This window comes from Syngnathus scovelli, chromosome 7 (assembly GCF_024217435.2).
Source record: "Syngnathus scovelli strain Florida chromosome 7, RoL_Ssco_1.2, whole genome shotgun sequence".
Lineage (NCBI taxonomy): Eukaryota > Metazoa > Chordata > Actinopteri > Syngnathiformes > Syngnathidae > Syngnathus > Syngnathus scovelli.
Genome location: NC_090853.1, coordinates 585,835 through 605,290, shown reverse-complemented (window position 1 = coordinate 605,290; position 19,456 = coordinate 585,835). Strand labels below are relative to the sequence as shown.

Genomic DNA, 19,456 nt, shown 5'->3' with positions numbered 1-19,456 from the left:
GACACTTAATATAACTGTGCCGAGTTCCCTAAAGTTCATCTCCCGCGAGAGCAGACGCCATCAAAGCGCCGTGATGAATCGACTTGGATATTTTTGGCTCACGTCGGCGGGGATTTGCATCACCCCGACACATACATCATGTAAAAAGGCGCACCTCAAGGCTCGGTGCCACGAGCACTTGAATTCTCCTTGTGCAAATTTCGAGTCTGTAGTTTGGTCATCTGAGGATCACCGAATGTCATTTTTGGTATCGACCAATCAATCAGACGGCCAACAAATTGGCAAGAAAATGTGAAGAAAGTAAATCAACAGTGTCATCACCTTGCAGCAGCCGCAACGACTTTTGATCGGCGCTCTTCATCAGAGCCGTGTCAAGCTGGTATCAATGGCTTCTACCGAGCCATTTGGGTGACCTTTTGCTCCGCCAGCAATTTTACGAGTGCAGCGTTTGCACCGCGGGCACGCCTCTTGGCCTTTTCGGGAGCCTCGGCTCAAGATGAAAGATGGCCGGATTTCGCTGTCGGGGCACCGAGAGCCTGCCAAATGTCGCCCCTCCGAGACGAGCTCAGGACGCACAATCAATACGCTCGACTAAATCCGTAGCAACCCAGAAACATGGGCCTCGAGGTTTTATTATTGTCCAGAACACAAAGACAAACTTGTTTCTTTTTTTTTTTTTTTTCAAACGATAAAAAGCACCCACAAAATTTGGCGGCAAATATTTCGATATTTGATCAAAACGATACGATACACGGCCATTTTCTGTTGGACCGGTTGCGATCTGGATCCCCTCCTTTTCAGACCGGCGAATCTTATTGTAACGTGAGCACACTCTCGACGGCAATTTCGTCAAAGGAATCCAAATCGTATGAATGCGTTCAATCAGGTTGACTTCTAATCAGCATCCTCGTGAAAGTCACGGCAGTTATTCTCACTTAACCTTCGCTCCAATACATTTCACAAGCTTTTCATCATTTCTATGGCTGCAAATAAAGGTGTTCTTACACTTCTAATGAAATCTATTACTCCTCCAGCAGCCTCGGCGGCGGCGAGACTTGAACCCGCAAACACGGACGCCGAAAGCAATTTCAAACAGCTAACAGCTTCCCGTGTTTAAACAGCGTTATCGTTGGCGCCGCAGCTCGGCAAAATAGGAATTGAGCTAATATGTGTTTGCAATTAAATGTAACAAGGGATGAGAGATGGAAAGAACGGGATAGAAATACGCTTTTACAAGTAAGATAGGAATGTATTCTGATTCTGAATCCAGAAGGTACGATACTTTACCTCGAAACTGTGTCGGATGGAAAGTTCTGTGAGCGTTTGTTATTTTTTAAACAGTCGGAGGCCCTTACCTACTTCTTGGTGGCATTTCCATAAAAAAGAAAAAAAATGGAGGGCAAATGGTCGTACACAGAAGATGGCAAGGCTCAAATACATTACAAAGATGCCAATGCAGCGATCCCATGATTTTTAGCAAGTGCAGCCTATATAGCCGTCGTTAAGTTCTCGTGGCGTGCACGCATGCCCTCCCCTCCCCCCTAATGCATAAAAATGCGAAGCAATTATGCAAACAGCGTGTTAAAAGCCACTACATTCATCATGAGGATCATGTGCCAATATGACATGTTCATTAACTGCAAAGTGTTGATAATGGCAACCGTTGCCTCATATAACAGATAAGACATGCTTGATTTTTTTTTTTCTTTTTTTACTTTCCACTTCTCCGGTTCTCCTTGAAGGCAACACAACAGCTCCACCCGCCGTGTCACCTTCACTGACCTTCGGTGCCAGGCCCAAAGAGGAATAACACCATATTACAGCTAAATTGTTGCAATAACGAGAGAAAGGTCATATTTGTCGGCGCCGGTCATCGCTCACGTTGACAGGAAAGTTGTTAACGCCAACACTTGGGCAATAAAGTCTCGCTGCTAAGCTATAGCTCTCCTTGATTGGAAAGATTTAAGAAGTCTTTAAGGACGTTAGCTAATTAGCACTAAATCTGGCTCTGATCCATTAGCGGGAGCTAATCACTAAATTACCTGTCCAGAGTGAGGCATGTCTGCAAAGTTGCCCTTTGCGGTGTAGCGAACGGGCCTTTCCGATCATACGGTTATGGAAAATCCATTCGCAATGGTGGTAAAAGGCGAAGCGAGGGCGAGGGCGCCTTTTGGCCACGTGACCAGACTCACTCTCGCTTCAGTTTTGATCTGGAGCGCAAGTTTCGTTTTGACCTGCGCGGCTTTTGGTGGATTTACGGTCGTCAAGTTCGTTTTTTTGCCTTCTGGATTTACGGTGGTCTACTTTTCACTTTGGGAGGATTTATTTGACTTTTTTAGTCGTCTCATTCCAACCTGGGCAATTTTCAGAGGGATTTATGGGGGCCTTATTTTAACTGGCTCTTGTAGACTTATTTTAACATATGCAACATTAGAATAGTTTTTTTTTTTCTCAAAGGTCTAGTTGTGTGTCAGTTTGGTATTAACCTGCACAAGGTTATTTTTGGGCGACATCCATTTGTTATCTGCGAAGGCTTTCATCAGTCGGATCCACCTACGTGCTTTGCAGTCAGTGCAAATGTTTAATGAGTTCATTAAAATGTTAAAGAGCCCATTAAAAAGAAAACAATGCAATGAGCCGCGCTCTCCGTCAAAGTGGACATTTTTGTTTTTGGAGGCTGCAAACTGAGTAAGCCAACAAAGTCCTCCCCTGTGATTTGACGCAGCGGGGAGACAAAAGGGTCGGGCTGGCAATAAATATCCTGGAGGGGAGGAGGAGGAGGAGGAGGCTTACTTCTTATCATTGTTTTTGTGTGTGTCTGTGCAGCAGGAAGAAAAAAAAAGACAATATATCCACATCGGAAAGTGGGTCATGAAAACACTATTGTCTCCCGATTGTGAACTATATTACGCAATTGGCTGGAAAGAAAGATGAAACGGAAAAAAACGGTGACAGGTTTTCATGCGCTGACTTTCAAATGCAAAAAGACAAAAAGTGGTTTTGCCACAGCTTTCTTTATTAAGCTGTTAGCAGGGAAAGGTAAAAATGCAAAAAAAAAAAAAAAGAAGAAGAGTTCTTAGGGTCATCTATCACCCCGTATAAGGACACATTGAGAAAATAATCACACATGTGGAAAGGCGGCACAGGTATGACTCAATACGGTTTGCGAGCATTAAGCACATTACGGGTGAAAATGACGCCAAAGGTGCAGCCACCCCATGCATGCCCTTGAACCTGTCTTGCGGAAGAATAACAGTCAAGTGGAGAGAAAGCAAACGCTTTGCCACCACGTGCGCTTTATTGCTAGCGCGGCGGCGGCATCAATCATGTAGCAAGAAAATGGAGGCAATAACTCACCTCTGGCTTTGCTTTTTGTCCCTTCCACTGATAGCGTGAGGGGAGGGGAGAAAACAGCAGGTTAGACACAGCCATAATTATCAGCCGGGAGGAAACATTGGGATTTAATAGAGCGCGCGGCCAAACGTCGGCTAGCCTTGCAAGCCTTAACAAATGAGCAAGGGATCCTCCAGATAATTGCGCAAATCCGCTCTCAAGCAGCACATCGGCCACTCTCAAACACACACATTTTGGCCAGTCGCTCGTCAGCCGTTTTTCTAGCGTACGGTGCACGCTCTTGAATCAAGCCGCTTGTTTCCAGGGCAACAACAAGTCTTACTTTCACTTTCTTTTTACATCGTTTCATCAGGTGTCCGAAAATTGTCAGGTGTGCGATCCAAACCACAGCCAGGCTGATTTGTCCCAAACATGGCTGACTTTTTCCTTCTTCTTCCGTAACAAGCAGCATTTCATGCAGCATCTTGAGCAAAGCTTAATGCCGCTCCCGCCGGCAGACAAGTCAGACAATTTACAAGAACTTCATGCTCCTGCCTGAACAGTCATCAGAACACTATGGAAACTCTGACACTTCTTTTGAAAGTGTGTGACGCAAACAATTAAGAGCTCCAAAAAGGGGTGTGAAAAAAACAAATGCTGATAACAAAGTTAATCATTCCCGCGAGGCCCAATTTGGAAGACAGCTGCCAAGACGGTAAAGAGTCGATAATGTCCAATTTCCACCTTGATGACTTTCATCAGCCTCGCTCGTTTGTCTGGAGCGTCGGCTTTCAGACACTTTGGCTTGCCGTACAACTTCCCTAACCACGTTCAGAACTTTTCATTTGACGCCATCGCTGTTGAAACGACGACTTCCTCTTTGCTGATATGTGAGAAGCGTGCCCATCCATCATCACGCCGGTGACACGTTTGCAGAGGAGGCGCTTTGGGAGGCGGCCCTGCAATGCACTGCCTTGCCTTGCCTTGCCCTGCCCTGCCCTGCCCTGCCCTCGCTGCATTTTCACACATGCAGCACTTTTCCCGAGTATGGCTCAAAAAAAGACTCATTTGTTTTCATTAAAACGACCAACGAGGGAAACGGTTCTCCAATAGAACACGTGAAAGACAAAAAGTCAACGTATTTATTTCAATCCGGATTCAACAGCTGAAGCATCCGAGTTCAACATAAAACAAAAGGGTTCCAATGACAGAGCCTCGAGGGATCCCACGTGTCATAAGTGTTCAGTCAGACGTCACCTTCTCACGTCTAGGCCAGTTGAGAAGTCACTCGGAATGGACGTAGCGCTCGAGAACATCCTGGAAGAACTCCCGTGAATGAATCCAGATGGCTGGCGAGACGGATGAGCACCGTACCAACGCCGAAACAAAGCACGTCAACGGGAGCCAGATAAGAAAGCGGCGAGAAAGTAATTGAGGCGGACGGGCGGACAAGCAATCTTTTTGGCCGCTGAGAAGCGCAGCGTGAGCCGTTATCTGGCCATCGGCGAGCCGTGAGCAAGTCTCCCGGGACGACCGACCGGCGTGTAACTAACCCGTGGAACCGGTGCGCTTCATCACATTCGGCTCACGCGCTCACACCCTCGGGCGGAATCACGCGGCGCCGTTAGAAAGCGGCTCGGCCGAGTCGCCTGGTAAACGGCAGGGAAGGCACATTTGCTAGGGGAGAGCAGAAAAATGCCCACACAGTAAATAGAAACACTTGCTTTGACTCTGGAGCAAAAAGGTTCTATAGCAGAGGAGAGGAAAGGATTGATTTATTGATTCATGCGGTTGGTTGTGCATTGATTTATTTTTCATTGAATCCATCTTTTTTATTTCTTTATTCATCATCATAACAATTAGCCTTTATTTGTGTTTGCACGACATAGTCACCACTGAAGAAGCTAGCGAGAGCGTTTTGTAAGCGCCAAAGACAATGTAGCTTTTGGGAGGAGAAACTTTTATTTGCATAGTTAATCTTATTCCTTTCACTTTATGCCTAATTCCATTTCAACGTTGCAGCACTGCCATTGTTTCCATTCCAAAACGGTATCATTTGCATTCCAGAGCAAGTGAACAAGATAACATTTGTGGAGATGAGTGACAGCGACACCTTGTGCTCATGGGCCTGTCACACAGGTTCAGAAAGACGCTCCATTCCTCCAAAAGACACGCACACACGCATCCGTAATGGAAAAGACTTGACTTTTTACGATTGGTCATTACGCAGCACGCGCGTATCTGTAGACTTTGCATTTTTTTTCTGACGCCGTACTTAATCTTCTTATACAACCTGCTCATAAAATGCTAAATAAATGAGTGCGAATATTGAAAAGCCAAGCATCCGCACATAAGTTTCATTCGACGTGATGCGCCTGCCTCTTCAGAGTCTATTTTCATTTGTGTGATTGCTGTTTTATCATGTGTGAAGCCAACGGCATAATGTGTGGAGACAAGAATTTCTCTTTCTTTCCTTTTTCATCCATATGGCTTAAAAACACAACGTATCGACTCTCTCACGGACAACTCCAGCAAGAAAGCCAATTGAACTCCTCCTACAGCATGTTCCAATTGAAGCACTTTATGGCAGTGCAAGCTTGTAAATGTTACAACAACAAGAAAAAAAAAGATTGCAAACCGCAGTGATTTCGAAAACCTTGATTTAATACGCGGCGGGCGGCGGTGTCACGGCAACGCCAACAAATGACGAACGAGACGACTTTCACATCTTTTCCACTCGCGAGTGCGTTGTAAAAAGAGGTGCGACGTAATAGCAATCCAAATACTGCAATCAAACTTGGCAAAATAAAATGACAAAACAAATGGGCCTCTTAATGCCAATCGTAATAAGACGGAGATTTATAAACAATCATGAACACGCTTTGTCGTTGTTGTTGTAGGTAGAAACAAGCTGTTTGCTGAACTTTACATCAAAAAATGGTTGCCTTTTTTCTTTCGCCTCGGGGGCTCCATTTTTATATTTAAAGACGAACCGTGTGGCTTTGGGACAAAATTGCCCTTTTTGACCACAACCATAATCAAATATTTTCAATAAATCAAGCGTGAAGGATTTAGACGTGTGCTTGCAAAACAAATAACACCGACCTCAATTTACTGCAAGACGGTCAACGTCTTTTCATAGGCCGCCTGTCCTTTAAAAAAGGACTCAGCTCCCCCCAAAATAGTCCGCTTTAATAAAATGGCCGAACGTGACATAAAGGCTAGTTAGCTAGCTAGCTGGCTAAGTAGCAAGCAAACAAGCATGTGAAAACCACACAGTTTGTTTGTTAGCACACTGCACTATGAGATTTGGAAGGCGCCTTTAATGGCTCCAGATGAGATTTGACTGCAAAAAAAAAAAAAAATCACTGGATTATTCAAAGCACCTCAAAGGCGTTCGTTCATTCCAAAAGTTTAGAGAGTCCATTTTTCCACAGGCCACACAAAGCATAGCCAAGCCCCAATTTTTGCACTGTACAATCATGTGGCTGGCCTAAATGGAAAAGCACTCAGTCGTTGATTTGACTTGATGCTGTAAGTCCGTTGATTCTCCGAAACGGCAATTTGCTCTCCGGCACTTGATTTCTACCTGCTCGGCGGGGAGGCTAATTCCTTGGCAATATGCCTTATTTACTTGGCGGATGAGCAACCCAGGCCGGCCTGGGTTGCTTTCACGTTTGTATTCACAACGTGAGCGCATATTTCCAGATGAAGGAGGTAAAAACACAATTGAGCTCACCTCACAATGGGACAAATTCATTTGTTTGTTTTTCATGACAGAGTTTAAGGTGTCGATTTCAAACGAGCCTTTCAAAATCTGCTCAGGACAATGAAAATTGCACTTAGTGATCATCAACCGCCATCTTGACCTTGGCGCGTCATTGAATTTTTCAGCCATATGTAAAATGGCAAGAAAATGGTTGAAAGTCATACAGTCTGACAAAAGCGTCGAAGAAGGATGCCCAAATGAAGAAGGTCAGCATACGTGCTGACAAAATGAGAGAACCACTTGAAACCCTTCAAGTAAGTGGCGACGACGTCTTTGGACAAGCGTTTAGCTGCTAGCACACCGGCTCGTACTTCAGCTACTCGAATGCACACACGCGCACGCACGCGCACACACACTCGATCACCTCGCGTTCCATTTCAGACTTCAACCTGGCATCGGTCCATTCTGCACTGAAGGTCGGCTTTCATTTTCATCTTACACTGGATTCACATTGGCGGGTTTACAGATCCAATTCCAATTTGGTGTCTGTATTCTGCGCAGGCACAGTTTATTATATATACATTAAAACAACAAAGGAAATATATGACTATTTTTTGGTGGGAATAAGGGGAGGTGGTGAGTTGTTGTTTTGGAAGGATTGACCGTTATTTATTATGAAAAACAAATTAGAGTTGGGAAAAGAGAGGGAGAGAAGCTCGATAACAAGGGTCACGCTTTCAAAATGTTGTGTTACTTTAAAGCAGTTGACATCTTTTCATCATTTTTCTTTGCTTTGGCCTTCAAGTCTTCTATTTCACTTGAGCTTTTTGACACGCTGTTGACAGTTTTGACTCTGATTTCCATAAATGGCTCATAAGGAGAAAGCGCAGCAATCTGTTGGGACCGTTTGAAAGCAGCCTCCGCTTTTGTGGACAAACATCAACTACCCAACAGAAAAAAAAAAAAAATCCTCACACACACACACACACACAGGCAGGCAGGCAGGCAGGCAGACCAACTCCGCTTTTAGCCGCGAGAAAGCATCCCCCAAGACCTCTCGCGCGGTGTTGGCTCAGCAGATGAAAAGCTGCGAGCTGCCTCCACAAACTTCACGTCAGCCTGTCGTCGCGGCAGGTGCGGGCTCGGGATCGCTCGTACGCATCGTTGCCATAGAGATGCGCGTCACGTTGCGATGCGAGTTGAAGCAAATGTGAACACGCAAATCTGCGCTGACCTTTAGCTTAACAAGTGGCGAGTTTGTCTCCGGTCCGGTGCATGGAAAGGAATCCATTTGCATTCTGGAACCGCGTCAACGTTTTGCTAGTTTACGGATGTTGTTTGCACCTTGAGTAAATCAGGCGCTTTGCGAGCAACAGCAAAAGTGAAGTCTTTATTGGAGGTCTGGCGCTGATCGATGAAATGCAATAAAAGCGTGGAGATGGACGAGCGCGGGGGAAAGACCCTCCCTCCAGGAGGAAGAAGCAGGTTCAAACCAGGAAATACTTGGCCAATCGATCCACGTGGACGTTTTGGATTATTCATGATGCTTCCACTGAGTAAATTCAAGGCGGGTGGGCGGCCGGCCAGCCGGCCGCTGCGTTTTTGGAAGGTGCTCCTTTTTCCAAAAGAATGGAGGGTGCTCTTTCATGTTCCTGCTTGAAGCGCAATCTCCTAACGCGGACATGGAATGGTGACGTTTAACACAGCCGGACTAAACCACAGTCACTCAGGAGGTTGACAATCTTAACACAACACACACGGCAGGATCACTTAGGATGAGCTTTAAGAAGAAATGAATGAATAAAACATACACTTCAGGTGAATTTTTTGGGTGAAAAAACAAAAACTACACTAAAGGATCATCACAAAGAATAAATAACTTAACACATGGTAGCTCACAAGATACCAGCGCAGGTGCTAATGTCATTATTTCGGAGTCTAAAAGGCAACGTGATGGTTTCCTTTGTACATTCTTTACAATGTAGTATTCATTACGACCTTCTTTGTGACCTACACCAGGAGAGAGCGGCTGAAAACATAGTGGACACTACAGTTATCATGATCTCTCGCACTCTCGGTTGTGGAAAAAGGTCGGCGTTTGTGGCACGGCGGCGCCAAACAGATAAGTCCTCGGTTCCGGAAGCGCTTCCAGGAGACCTTTGCTCATCTGCGACCACTACGCAAACAGATGGGGCCTATCTGGCGTCGGCCTCATTATTGAGCCTCCGAGCCCTCCTTTGCCGCGGCGCCAGCTGTCCTACGGGTCCAAAGTTATTCGGGCACCTGGGCCGGCCGTCGCAAGCGATCATCAAAGCGGCGCAGCGAGGGGGCATCCGCTCGGCGACATTCGCTCGATTGGCGACGGGACAACTTGTAAATAACGAGCGGTCTTCAAGGTGGGCTGCCGGGAAATGCGAGGTTCTGTCAGACAGCCGCCATTTGCAATTGGATTTTTCAAAAGAAGCAGATGCGCACGACGGCCTCATAAAAACAAAACGACTTCCATCCGGATTACGGAGCGGCAAAGACCGTCGCGACGAAAACATTTTTTCCCGGCCGGCGTGCTGACACCGGGCCGAGACGAGCGGTCAATAGCGAGGTCTCGGCGAGCGACGAAAGGTACGTCCAATCCCACCTGATGAGACGCCACTCCTCAGCGGAGGAGCTAATGGAGTCGGGCTGACACGGTGGACCCGCGTCATGCCAATAAAAAGCATTTTCTCACGCCGCCTTCCGTAATTGAAGCTTTCAAAGCCGACAATTTGCCGGGGTCGCGGCTCGCGTGTAGCGCTGTCACATCCGACTCCGTCGGCTCAGAAGATTGATGGTGCTTTTCATTTCATGTTTTGGCTATTTATTTGAATTTGAATTTTATGATTCATTGCCTGATATTTGTCATGATCTGGATTTGTCTTGTTTTCTTCAAATGTGAAATTTGATTCTGCCAAATATCGGTCTGTAAAAAAATCCATCTTGTTAACTTTCCGTGTCATTTCCATGAGGGAAATGCTTTTGAGCTTGATGTTTCTGCTGTGGCTGCATTCTGCACATTTTATTGCACGCCACAGTGCAATGAAAGGACGTCGGTCGCGATGGATGCGCCCTGAGGGAGCGGGGCGGGTTCGGCCGTTGACAGAGCATCGCGGCGCTACCGTGTCCCCGTCGCAACTCTCCGACACTTTCCCGGCGAGATGGACGAAGGCAATGTTCTTCCCCCGCCGGGCCGACGGCTGTTGGAGGAGATTAACCTTGCGAGCGGCCAAATAGCGACCGGCTTTTATTTCATTTGAGTCCGGCCTTGCTTTGGAGTCCAGAGCAGAAAAACATCTTTTGCTACAAAAAAGATGACATCACAACCTCAGTGATATATTCATTGAAAATATGAATGCGATGAAGTTGAAATGACCTCCCATCACCCAGGTCCATCACAAATCCTGTGAATGTCGCTCCAAAAGTATTAATTAAGCTCTGAAAGCTCCTAAGACCCTCCGAGACGTTACGACTTGAATTTACTGGCGTGTCTGGGTCGCCAGATGAGCAACCCCGTCACCCAGGAATGGCTCGGCGCCCAGATATTGCTTGGCAGGTTGCGGCCCGAGATGCATTTTACAACTTCAGTGCAATAAAATTGCAGAAGCGGGAAAGCAACCGTCAAGAGTCGATTTTATGGGGGGACTTGTTGACGCGGCGGGTGGTGGTGGGGGGCGGGGGGCAGATTTACAAACCTGCCTACCACACACAGCTTGGATAGATTTTGGAATTGGCCCACAATTGCGAAGATGAGAGCAGCTGTGAAGACGTTTGAATTCTTTTGGTATTTTTTGAAAACTGGCACAGATTAAAAAAAAGGGGTGGGGGGGGGGGGGGGGACGCACCGTTGTGGGAGTGAGCACACTTGTTTCCCAGCCAATTGAAGCAGCGCCCTTGACTCCCTGTTGACTCAATGTAAAGACGGCACAATGCAAAGAAAAACATGGACAGTATGGCAGCCATTGGGAATGAAACATCCGAGTGGGATTCAGCTTCCGCGCATTTTACACGGCTCGTGGACGGGAAGTGGCTAATGTCCAATTAGTTGGGAGCGATATAGCGGCGCAAATAAATCATGTTCCGACCAGCGCCCGTCATAACCTGTCAGCGGCGCAAACCAAATTACGCTTCCTGCGGTGAGCCCGGACCGTGTACTTCATTATTTCTTTTCTAGAGGGAATGAAAGTGCATGCGACACACTTCGGCCCCCCACCCCATGTTACACGCTTCCTGCGCCATTACTCGGCCTGACAACTTCTACGACACGAGCGTGTGGGCCAGGATCGGCGGGAGGAAAGGAGGCTAATGGAGGCGAGAAACCATAGCGCTGCTCCTGCACGCCGCGACACGTGTGGAATAATATCACTTTCCTGCTTACGATACGTTTGCTTTGTAGCGTTAAAATGTCATTACGTCAACATGTTTTTGGCTAGCAAAGGAGATTCTGCCACAAGCAGAAGCAAATTATTACATTAAAAAATGAGGAGATTTGCCATAGTTTAAAGGGCAAATAGCCATTGTACACTACAAACAATTTTTTTTAAATTTCAAACTCATCTCACAATGTTGAAAAAGAAGAGATGATTTGATTTTCAACTCGAGTATGAAGCAGACCTAAGCAGTTTTGTTGTTTGCACTTTCAAACAAGTGAGGTCACGGCGACATGGGCAGAATGGGGGGGGGGGGGGGCACAGACTGGAGCACTGCTCCAGCTGTGCGATAACAACGTCAACATTTATGAGTTGAGCGGGCCGATGTTCTTTCAGGAAGAAAAACAGCAACAACGAGACGTTATTGCTTTTGCTACAAGCTGTTGTGCTCATTCAATTTGGGTTTGATATCGGTGAAAGGAACCGGTGACTCATGACAGCAGGAAGCGATCCAATTTTGGAGACGGCGCCACTTCCGCCAGACTGTATCATCGCCGGCTCAGCGGCTACGTTCCCTTTTTGTGAAAATATAGTCTCGGGTGGGTGGAACGCATCCCACCGGCTGTCGGCAGGGCTTCTCATGCTGCGACGAGCATTGCGCCGGCCGGCTAGCTTGCAAAGTTCCGCGCTAAGAGAAGACAATGATGCTTTTTTTGCGAGAGCGGCAGCCGTCGGCCTCAAAAGCTGAGTCGGCCAATACGCTGCCACCGGCCGCACGAGATTCTCTTTGCTCGCCAAGCGCCTCTGTCGGCCGGCTGGCCGATTACGCGAGGAAGAAGTCTTTGACCTAGAGAGCGTTCCTCAGCGCTCCAAAAACCCTGGAGTGTTTGTCTCGAGAGGATGTCTGGATGACACGTGGGCATGGAGCGCTAAGCTGCTTTCCAGCTTTGCCAGGAGTGCGGCGGGAGCAACCGGAAGACCCCGACCGACGCAAAACCCATTTTAAACTCCGGTGTTGAAAATGAGCATCAAACATTGGCCTCATTAGGTTGAGGAAAAAAAGCTTCAGGATTTAGCATCAGCCTTCTGGTCTTGACAAAATCCCCCATAGATGTTTGTCAAAGTACGAGTCCAGAAAATGGCCACTTTGAAACCGATACGGACGAATTTCTGGCTTGGCTTTTTTTGGGTGCATGCTGTTTTGATAGCTACTGCCAACGCATTGCGCGTTGAGCGCTGAAATTGGTCTCTGGGGCTGATTTTTCTTTTTTCTTTTCCAAAATGACAAACAAGCTGAAGCCAGCACACTCCTTTCAAACTCAATGGCCAAGACGAAAAATCTTGGCAATTTGGCAGAGCCCATCTGTCTGGGATCCCCACTTCCAATTGGGTTTCATTTGAGCAAATTCCCTAGTAGGAGTTTGTCAAAATACAAGCCCAAAATGGCCGCTCAAAGCAAAATGGCAGACATCCTTTTCAATTTCGCGCTTGGGTTCTTGAGACTATTTCATGCGCCCCGTTATGATCAACACACACCCGATTTGGTGTCAATCGGTGAAACAGGTGTCCTCATTTTGGTGCGAGCTTGCCAGGTGGCTTTTGGATTGAACGAGTGTCTTCCTGGACCCCCAAAAAGTACACGTCAAGGTCCCCAAAATGGCAACTCGCTCGTTGGGAAAAAGCATTCCAAGAGAGCTTGGTGCTCTTCCCAGCAGCTTACTCTGTTCCCTTCCAGCCAATGAGTTCACCAATTCACTGCCAGCCAAGCGAAAAAATGACGTCTATAGCCGTCAATGGCAGTGAAAGGATTGCTTTAAAATAAACACCAAAAATATGATTGGATTTGAATGTTTTCTGTGTGGCATCACTCAATGTACGTGGTGGTCATTATGTCACAACGGTACCCCCAACGACACGGAAAATGTTTTTGCTCGCGCTGCATCGGAAGCGCAGTCGGCCGTAACGTCCACCTCTTATCAGCCGAGTAACGCGATGCCATCCGCCCGCGGGCCCGAAGCCCGGCTGGTCTTTCGAGGACGATGTTCAGTTTAATTACGACTGCACGACGCGGAGAGTCGGCCTTGTTCTCCTTTCACGCCGAAAATCCCTTGGAGAAATTGCGGCAGCCAGGTGAGGCTTGAATAATTGCCGCTCTAATTTCTCGTGGTCGTTTGGCAAGAGGCGGACATCAGCGCTTTGTTGTCAGCTCCTAAAGCTTTTTCTCCACCGGGATGTCCAAGAGGTTCGTCTAATAAGGAGCTGAAACTAATAATGAGCTGACGTGCCCCCCCCCCCCTGACAGCAGCCTTGAGTTACACTCAAAGCAACCCCCCCAAGTTCCCGCCCTGCCTCCGGTAAGCCTCCAGGCATGCTGACCACTCTCGACCTCTCGGAGATTCAGCTCTCGGGAGGTGAGACTACTCAAAAATGCGTGCGCTTCAGCCTGGTGAGGCTGCGATACAATTCAAAATGAGACCGCAGAACAGGAAGTCAACAAACTGGGCTGCTCAACATCACTGAAAAAAGATCAAAACATTTGGATTTCTTCATTCAGCCAATTTTTTCAATTGCTAAAAAGAAATCCCAATTTTTTTTCAAATGTCTACCCCAAGCAGCTGCAGCGTGTCCAAGCCGGCGGCTGACACGCCGCGCGCCATTCTTTCTTGGCTCGGGACGCGGCCAGCTTTCAAAGCCGGCCAAACGTCCTCGGCATACCGATTCCCGTATTGGGGCTCATTTGCATAATCCCGCCGGTGCTAATGCAGCGCCGCGACAATGTTTCACGTCTTCCCTGTTGGCGAGCGCCGCATCTGGCACGCCCAAAAGTCGTCAACAACCTTGCAGATGTAAGATGATTACGGATCCAAAATAAGCCCACACACTCCACCATAGGGGCCCTTTCAGCACATTTTCCGTCACGGCCTTTCTCAAAGTGAATTTGAGTGCTGGCACTCCCTGGTCGGTCGGTGCCCTGGAAAAGGACTCCTTTAAAGGATCAGCAGAAAGGCCCGCAAAGTGCAAGCGGACCATTTAGCGCCCATCCAAATATTGAGGCGTCCCAAGTGGAAACGCCTGTGCGGTGAATTTGTCACCGGCTGAAATCAGCCTTTCATTTGACTCACGCGGCAGGCATCCCGCTTGTCGGGTCGTAGTGGGGGCTGCAGACCCTCTCCGCCACCTCGCGCGACCGCCATTTATTGCGAGCGTCCATGTGTGAGTCGCTACGCCACGGGAAGCAATCTGGTGATAGCCGGAGGCTACGGCCGCTTATTTTTTTTTTGCCGTCTGATGGATTCACTCCGCAGGCTGCCGGCCCGCCAGGTAGTACAAACAACGCAGCAAATTTGTTTTGCAGCAAAAAACTTGCTTGCTTTGTTGTGCTGACTAATATCGTCACCATAAATACCCGTCATTTACATTTGAAGTCAAGTTACCGTTTTAGCCAGCCCCCCCAAAAATATTTTGAAAAAGTTAGATTCAACATTCAAGTTTGCCACCCTAAATCTGCAAACGGGTCACATCCCCCGGGCTTGCGCACGCACGCACACACACACACTTAGATAAATAAGCAGAGTGCTTTTTAACACTCCTCAAAGACTTTGAAAGATGTCCCCGATGAGTCCCAGCGTGCGAGCGGAGAAACCTGCGAGTGTTTTTTCTTCTTTGACTCGACGTGGCTATGCAAATGTGCCGGTCGGGCTTCAACGTGTTTGAGCTGAATCAGGTTTCCAGGGAGGGCGGAAGCAAAATAAGATCACAGCCTCTTAGCTGAGAGTAAGGGGGGGAAAAATTCAATTCCAAATGCTTCAAAGGCGGAATGCAAATAAAAGTCTGTTGTGATTTATCACCTCGCCGAGCGCTCGAGTGTATCGACTCTCCTCGGGTATTAAGGCAAAAAAAAAAAAAAGGACTCCTCAACAAAGCGGCGGCAAAATGGAGGCAGACGGATGGGTGACCTTCTGTCCTCCTTGGCGGCACGGAAGGTTTCATTTGGGGAACATTTGTTTGCCGATTAATTTGATTAAGTCCATACTGGAAGGACAAAAAAAAAAAAGGCAAGTCCCCAAAAATTAGGAGGGCCTGAACATGAAGAATAACGGCCACTAAAAAAACAAATGAACCAAGTAACATATTTTAAGCGCACAGAATGATGGCACTGTCATGAGACAATTTTTTTTATTATCATCGCTTTTCAAAGTCAACCTGTCGCTGACACACAAGCTCGGTGTCATGTCCAAGCTCAATCTTCAACACACCATCAATCTCCAACCTTGTACTGGTGCGCCTGACAGCTGCAATGATCGTCCGTCATCCTGCGCCGGTATGGATGATCACATTTCAATGTGAATGCTTTTAAAATGTATTGTTTGGATGTTGGCTGCAAAACTTGTACCTATCTTTCCATCTGTCCCGACAAAAAAAATGTCTCAAAGACTAATTAGGGTGCAAGGTTATGACGAGCCCTCCAGATATTCACAATCCAGGTCATTTTGTGCCTTGGGAAATGGCAAATGGTACTTATTCTACCTTTCAGATGCTTAAAATAGGAGCAGACAATGAGGAAATTCAAAATGACCTTGACTGCAAACAGAGCAGCGAAAGGCGGCCTCAGAAATTTCACGCGAGCGGAGATTAGACCCAATAATCCTTGCACCTCATCGAGGAAAATTACAGCGAGTCTCTCCGAGGTGTGCTCCATTTTTACCTCAGTCCTTATAAAGTCTTTAACGGGAGGGGAGCTGCTTCACGGCCACATAAAAACGCCATTCTGGCAATTATCGACGTTTAGTGGAGCTCGGAGGAAGCAAAGTCCCGTCAAAAAATGAATCTCCTTTTTGTGATTGACACCAACACAGAGGTGTTAATTGACTTGTTAGCGGATATATTCAATTCAATTTGTCTTGTCACGTTCTCCCTGACACATGATCTTAAGTCTTGGCCATATTTGGGAACAAAAAGACAAAAATACTGGGGAGTCCAACTAAAGGAAGTGAGGGTTCAAGTTTGATAGAAAACTAGTGGACTTAAAGCAGTTCCCTGAGGAACTCCACAGATGCTGTCGCGCCGTATCAGAGGCCAATGATGTTGGACCTGAGACGGCTCGGTTGGTCTTGTGCTTCCTCGCAGAGTTGTTGGAGTTGTAATAAATGTCTCCGGGCCACGAGGTACTGGTAAGACACTTTGTAATCTGACATATACTAAGTTCCACACTTTTAAAAAATCCATTTGAACATGTAAAACACCATTGGTATAACATGCTCAAGTTTTGCACAAAGCAATAAAGTTTCTAAAGCAGGGAAAAAACTGCATGCGAGGGTGGCGGGGGCGAATCAGAATGCACGACGGCCTTCCTTCCTTCCTTCCTTCCTTCCTTCCTTCCTTCCTTCCTTCCTTCCTTCCTTCCTTCCTTCCTTCCTTCCTTCCTTCCTTCCGTCTTGCGTCTGGCAGCAATTATGCATTCTTTTGGCTGAGCGGCAGAGAAGCGTCGCTCGCGCTCTAATTAAACTCACCTCCAAATATCCTTGCTGACACTTCCGGAATACTCAAAATCCTTCAAAGCGCCAGCCGAGGAGACCGTTTGTTACGCCCGCGCGGGAGCCACGCTAAATTCCCCGTTTGGACCCTGGGCCAAGATTGCCGTCGACGGGAGCGCAAAGCCGCGGAGGTCACCGCTGGCATGAAAGTTGCGCCGCTGCTGAAGCCGGCCGACAAAGCTTGAAACCACTGATGGTCGCCGTCAACATCTGCAAGGGTGAGAGGCTGCGCCATTATCAAAGACAAAATGTTTCCTTTCTTTTTTTTTTTTTTTTTTAGTCGGGGGGGATTCGCCAGAGCACCACCGCCGGCACTCATATTTTCTGTATTCAGTGTATTACCTGACAAAAGACAATTTGCGGCTCATTCAATTTATTTTTAAAAGGAGCAGCACTCACCCCATTTGCGTCCCCCCCCCCTCCATGCATGCCACTGAATAGTTGGCAAACTCATGGAGACTCACAAGGTACATTTCATTCCGCCAGCCAGTTATTCATGCTAAGCGCCACCTAGCACAATACAAACAAACAAGGACCAGAAATAATGGTCCACAGCGCACTCAGTTTTGTAAAAGCACACACGCAACGCTTGTGTCATTTGATGAATGTAAACGCACAATGAAAACAAACAGAAGCAGTCCGAGAGAGAATGGTGTGAGCCTTCTCCGCCCGCCCGGCCCACCGCCGCCACCGCCGCCACCACAATAAAGGCTTATTAGCTACCTACGAGGGAGGATTAAATCTCATCAGCGGAGGCGGCGGTAAATAAATGTGATTCCGCTCTCCTCGCCGCTCGGTAAATCCGACGCGTTTGGACTCCATTAAAAGCTCACATAAAAGCTCCTGCGTGCCACCACTTGTTACGCCCCGTGAAAAATGACATTGGCGTCACCTGCTAGCAAAAAGTCGAAGGCGGCAGAGGAGGAGGAAGAGAAAATGAAAGGCAATTAAAACAAAAACGCCACCGCGCAAGCACCTGCCGAGAGGTAGCGAGCGCAAAAGCCAGTTGAGGTCGCCAGCGAGTGGGAAGGAGGTAGGAAGGAAGGAGGAAGGAGGAAGGAAGGCTCATCGGTTTTGGCTCAGTATTTCTCCGCTTGGCAGAGAACGCTCGGGAAAAGTTGAAATTGGGTCAAGGAACAGGTCGAATTTGGGGCTCGTAAAAAGGGAAGCACGTTTGCACCGTCGTCAAGCTTGCGTTCCACGTTGCTAATCACCCAGATGATGATTCATCAACGTGCCAAATGAACAATTTGCTGGGTCTGACAACTAAAGCGGGAAAGCGTGACGGTCCAGATAATCACGCTGAGCTTTGGCTGATGCGCCCGAAAACAAGCATCTGTCACAACAAATTGATTTTTTTCTTTTTTCCAAAAGTATGCTGGGTGATTTCTCTGGGTGATTTTCTCAGAAGCATAAACAAGCATGCTAATCACTTGATTTTCACTCAAGCGAAAAGGGGAAGAACCGCTTCCTTATTATCAGCCCATTGTGATGTCGGCTCCAAATACTACTAAATTGCTCCAAAAAGAAAAATCCAAAATGGAGTATTTGGGCTGAATATTTAGGCCTTGAAAATGAGCAAATCATTTGTTGGGTAATTTCCTCCAGCTCATAACGCTAATGCTAAAGTGATCATCAACGCTAAGCGGCTGACACCGGCCGGGATGATCCATAAAGCACACTGACAATGCGCCCCGCTCGCTTCAAGGCCGCTTCAATCATTTGTAGCCGTGAAGAATATGAACTAAATAATTGATCGGTCGCCCGATTGTTATTCAGGGGTCGTCTGGAGCGGGAGGCGGGCAAACGCAACGGATGGATCCGCACTTAATCATCGGCCTACCACATCATCGCTCACGCCGAAGGGCGACGGATGTGACTCGCATGCGCGACGGCGGCGAGCGGACCGGCCAAGGCGGGTGGGGAGGGAAGGGAAGGGAAGGGAAGGGAAGGGAAGGGAAGGGAAGGGAAGGGAAGGGAAGGGAAGGGAAGGGAAGGGAAGGGAAGGGAAGGGAAGGGAAGGGAAGGGAAGGGAAGGGAAGGGAAGGGAAGGGAAGGGAAGGGAAGGGAAGGGAAGGGAAGGGAAGGGAAGGGAAGGGAAGGGAAGGGAAGGGAAGGGAAGGGAAGGAGGGCGTGTCACCTTGCTCGCAACTTGCGTCAGATAGTATTTTGTAAAATACATGCAACAAATTCATGGATTTGTAAACTGGATTTATTGGTTTTTTGAATCCTGGCGGCGGGCTTTGTGCTTTATTTCCGTTTTAACCTTCAAACATATGTTTGGTCCATTACTTCCTGAGTCAACAAAAGCCCTTGTCAGAATCAATTGGCAAATAAAACAAATGATCCCTGTAATATGCACCCAGATGACGGGAATCAACAGGCTTCATGGACCAGAGTGTTTTTTGCGCACTGATGCCCCAAAGTTGGGCAGGATTGCCCCCCCCCCCAACCACTTCAATGGGAGCCAAAGCGATCGG

The 19,456-nt window shown here is 47.5% G+C and overlaps 1 protein-coding gene across 2 annotated transcripts in view; it reads right to left on the bottom strand.

The window, feature by feature from the left end:
* LOC125972487 (cell adhesion molecule 2) overlaps window positions 1-19,456 on the bottom strand; it is a 46,681-nt gene that overhangs the window by 12,003 nt on the left and 15,222 nt on the right. Inside the window, exon 4 of one of the 2 annotated variants that reach the window (XM_049726198.1) lies at window positions 3,358-3,384. The exons of the other annotated variant lie outside the window; for it this stretch is intronic. Coding sequence (XP_049582155.1) covers window positions 3,358-3,384 — 27 coding nt within the window. The remainder of the gene's footprint in view (window positions 1-3,357; window positions 3,385-19,456) is intronic. 2 annotated transcript variants of the gene reach the window in all.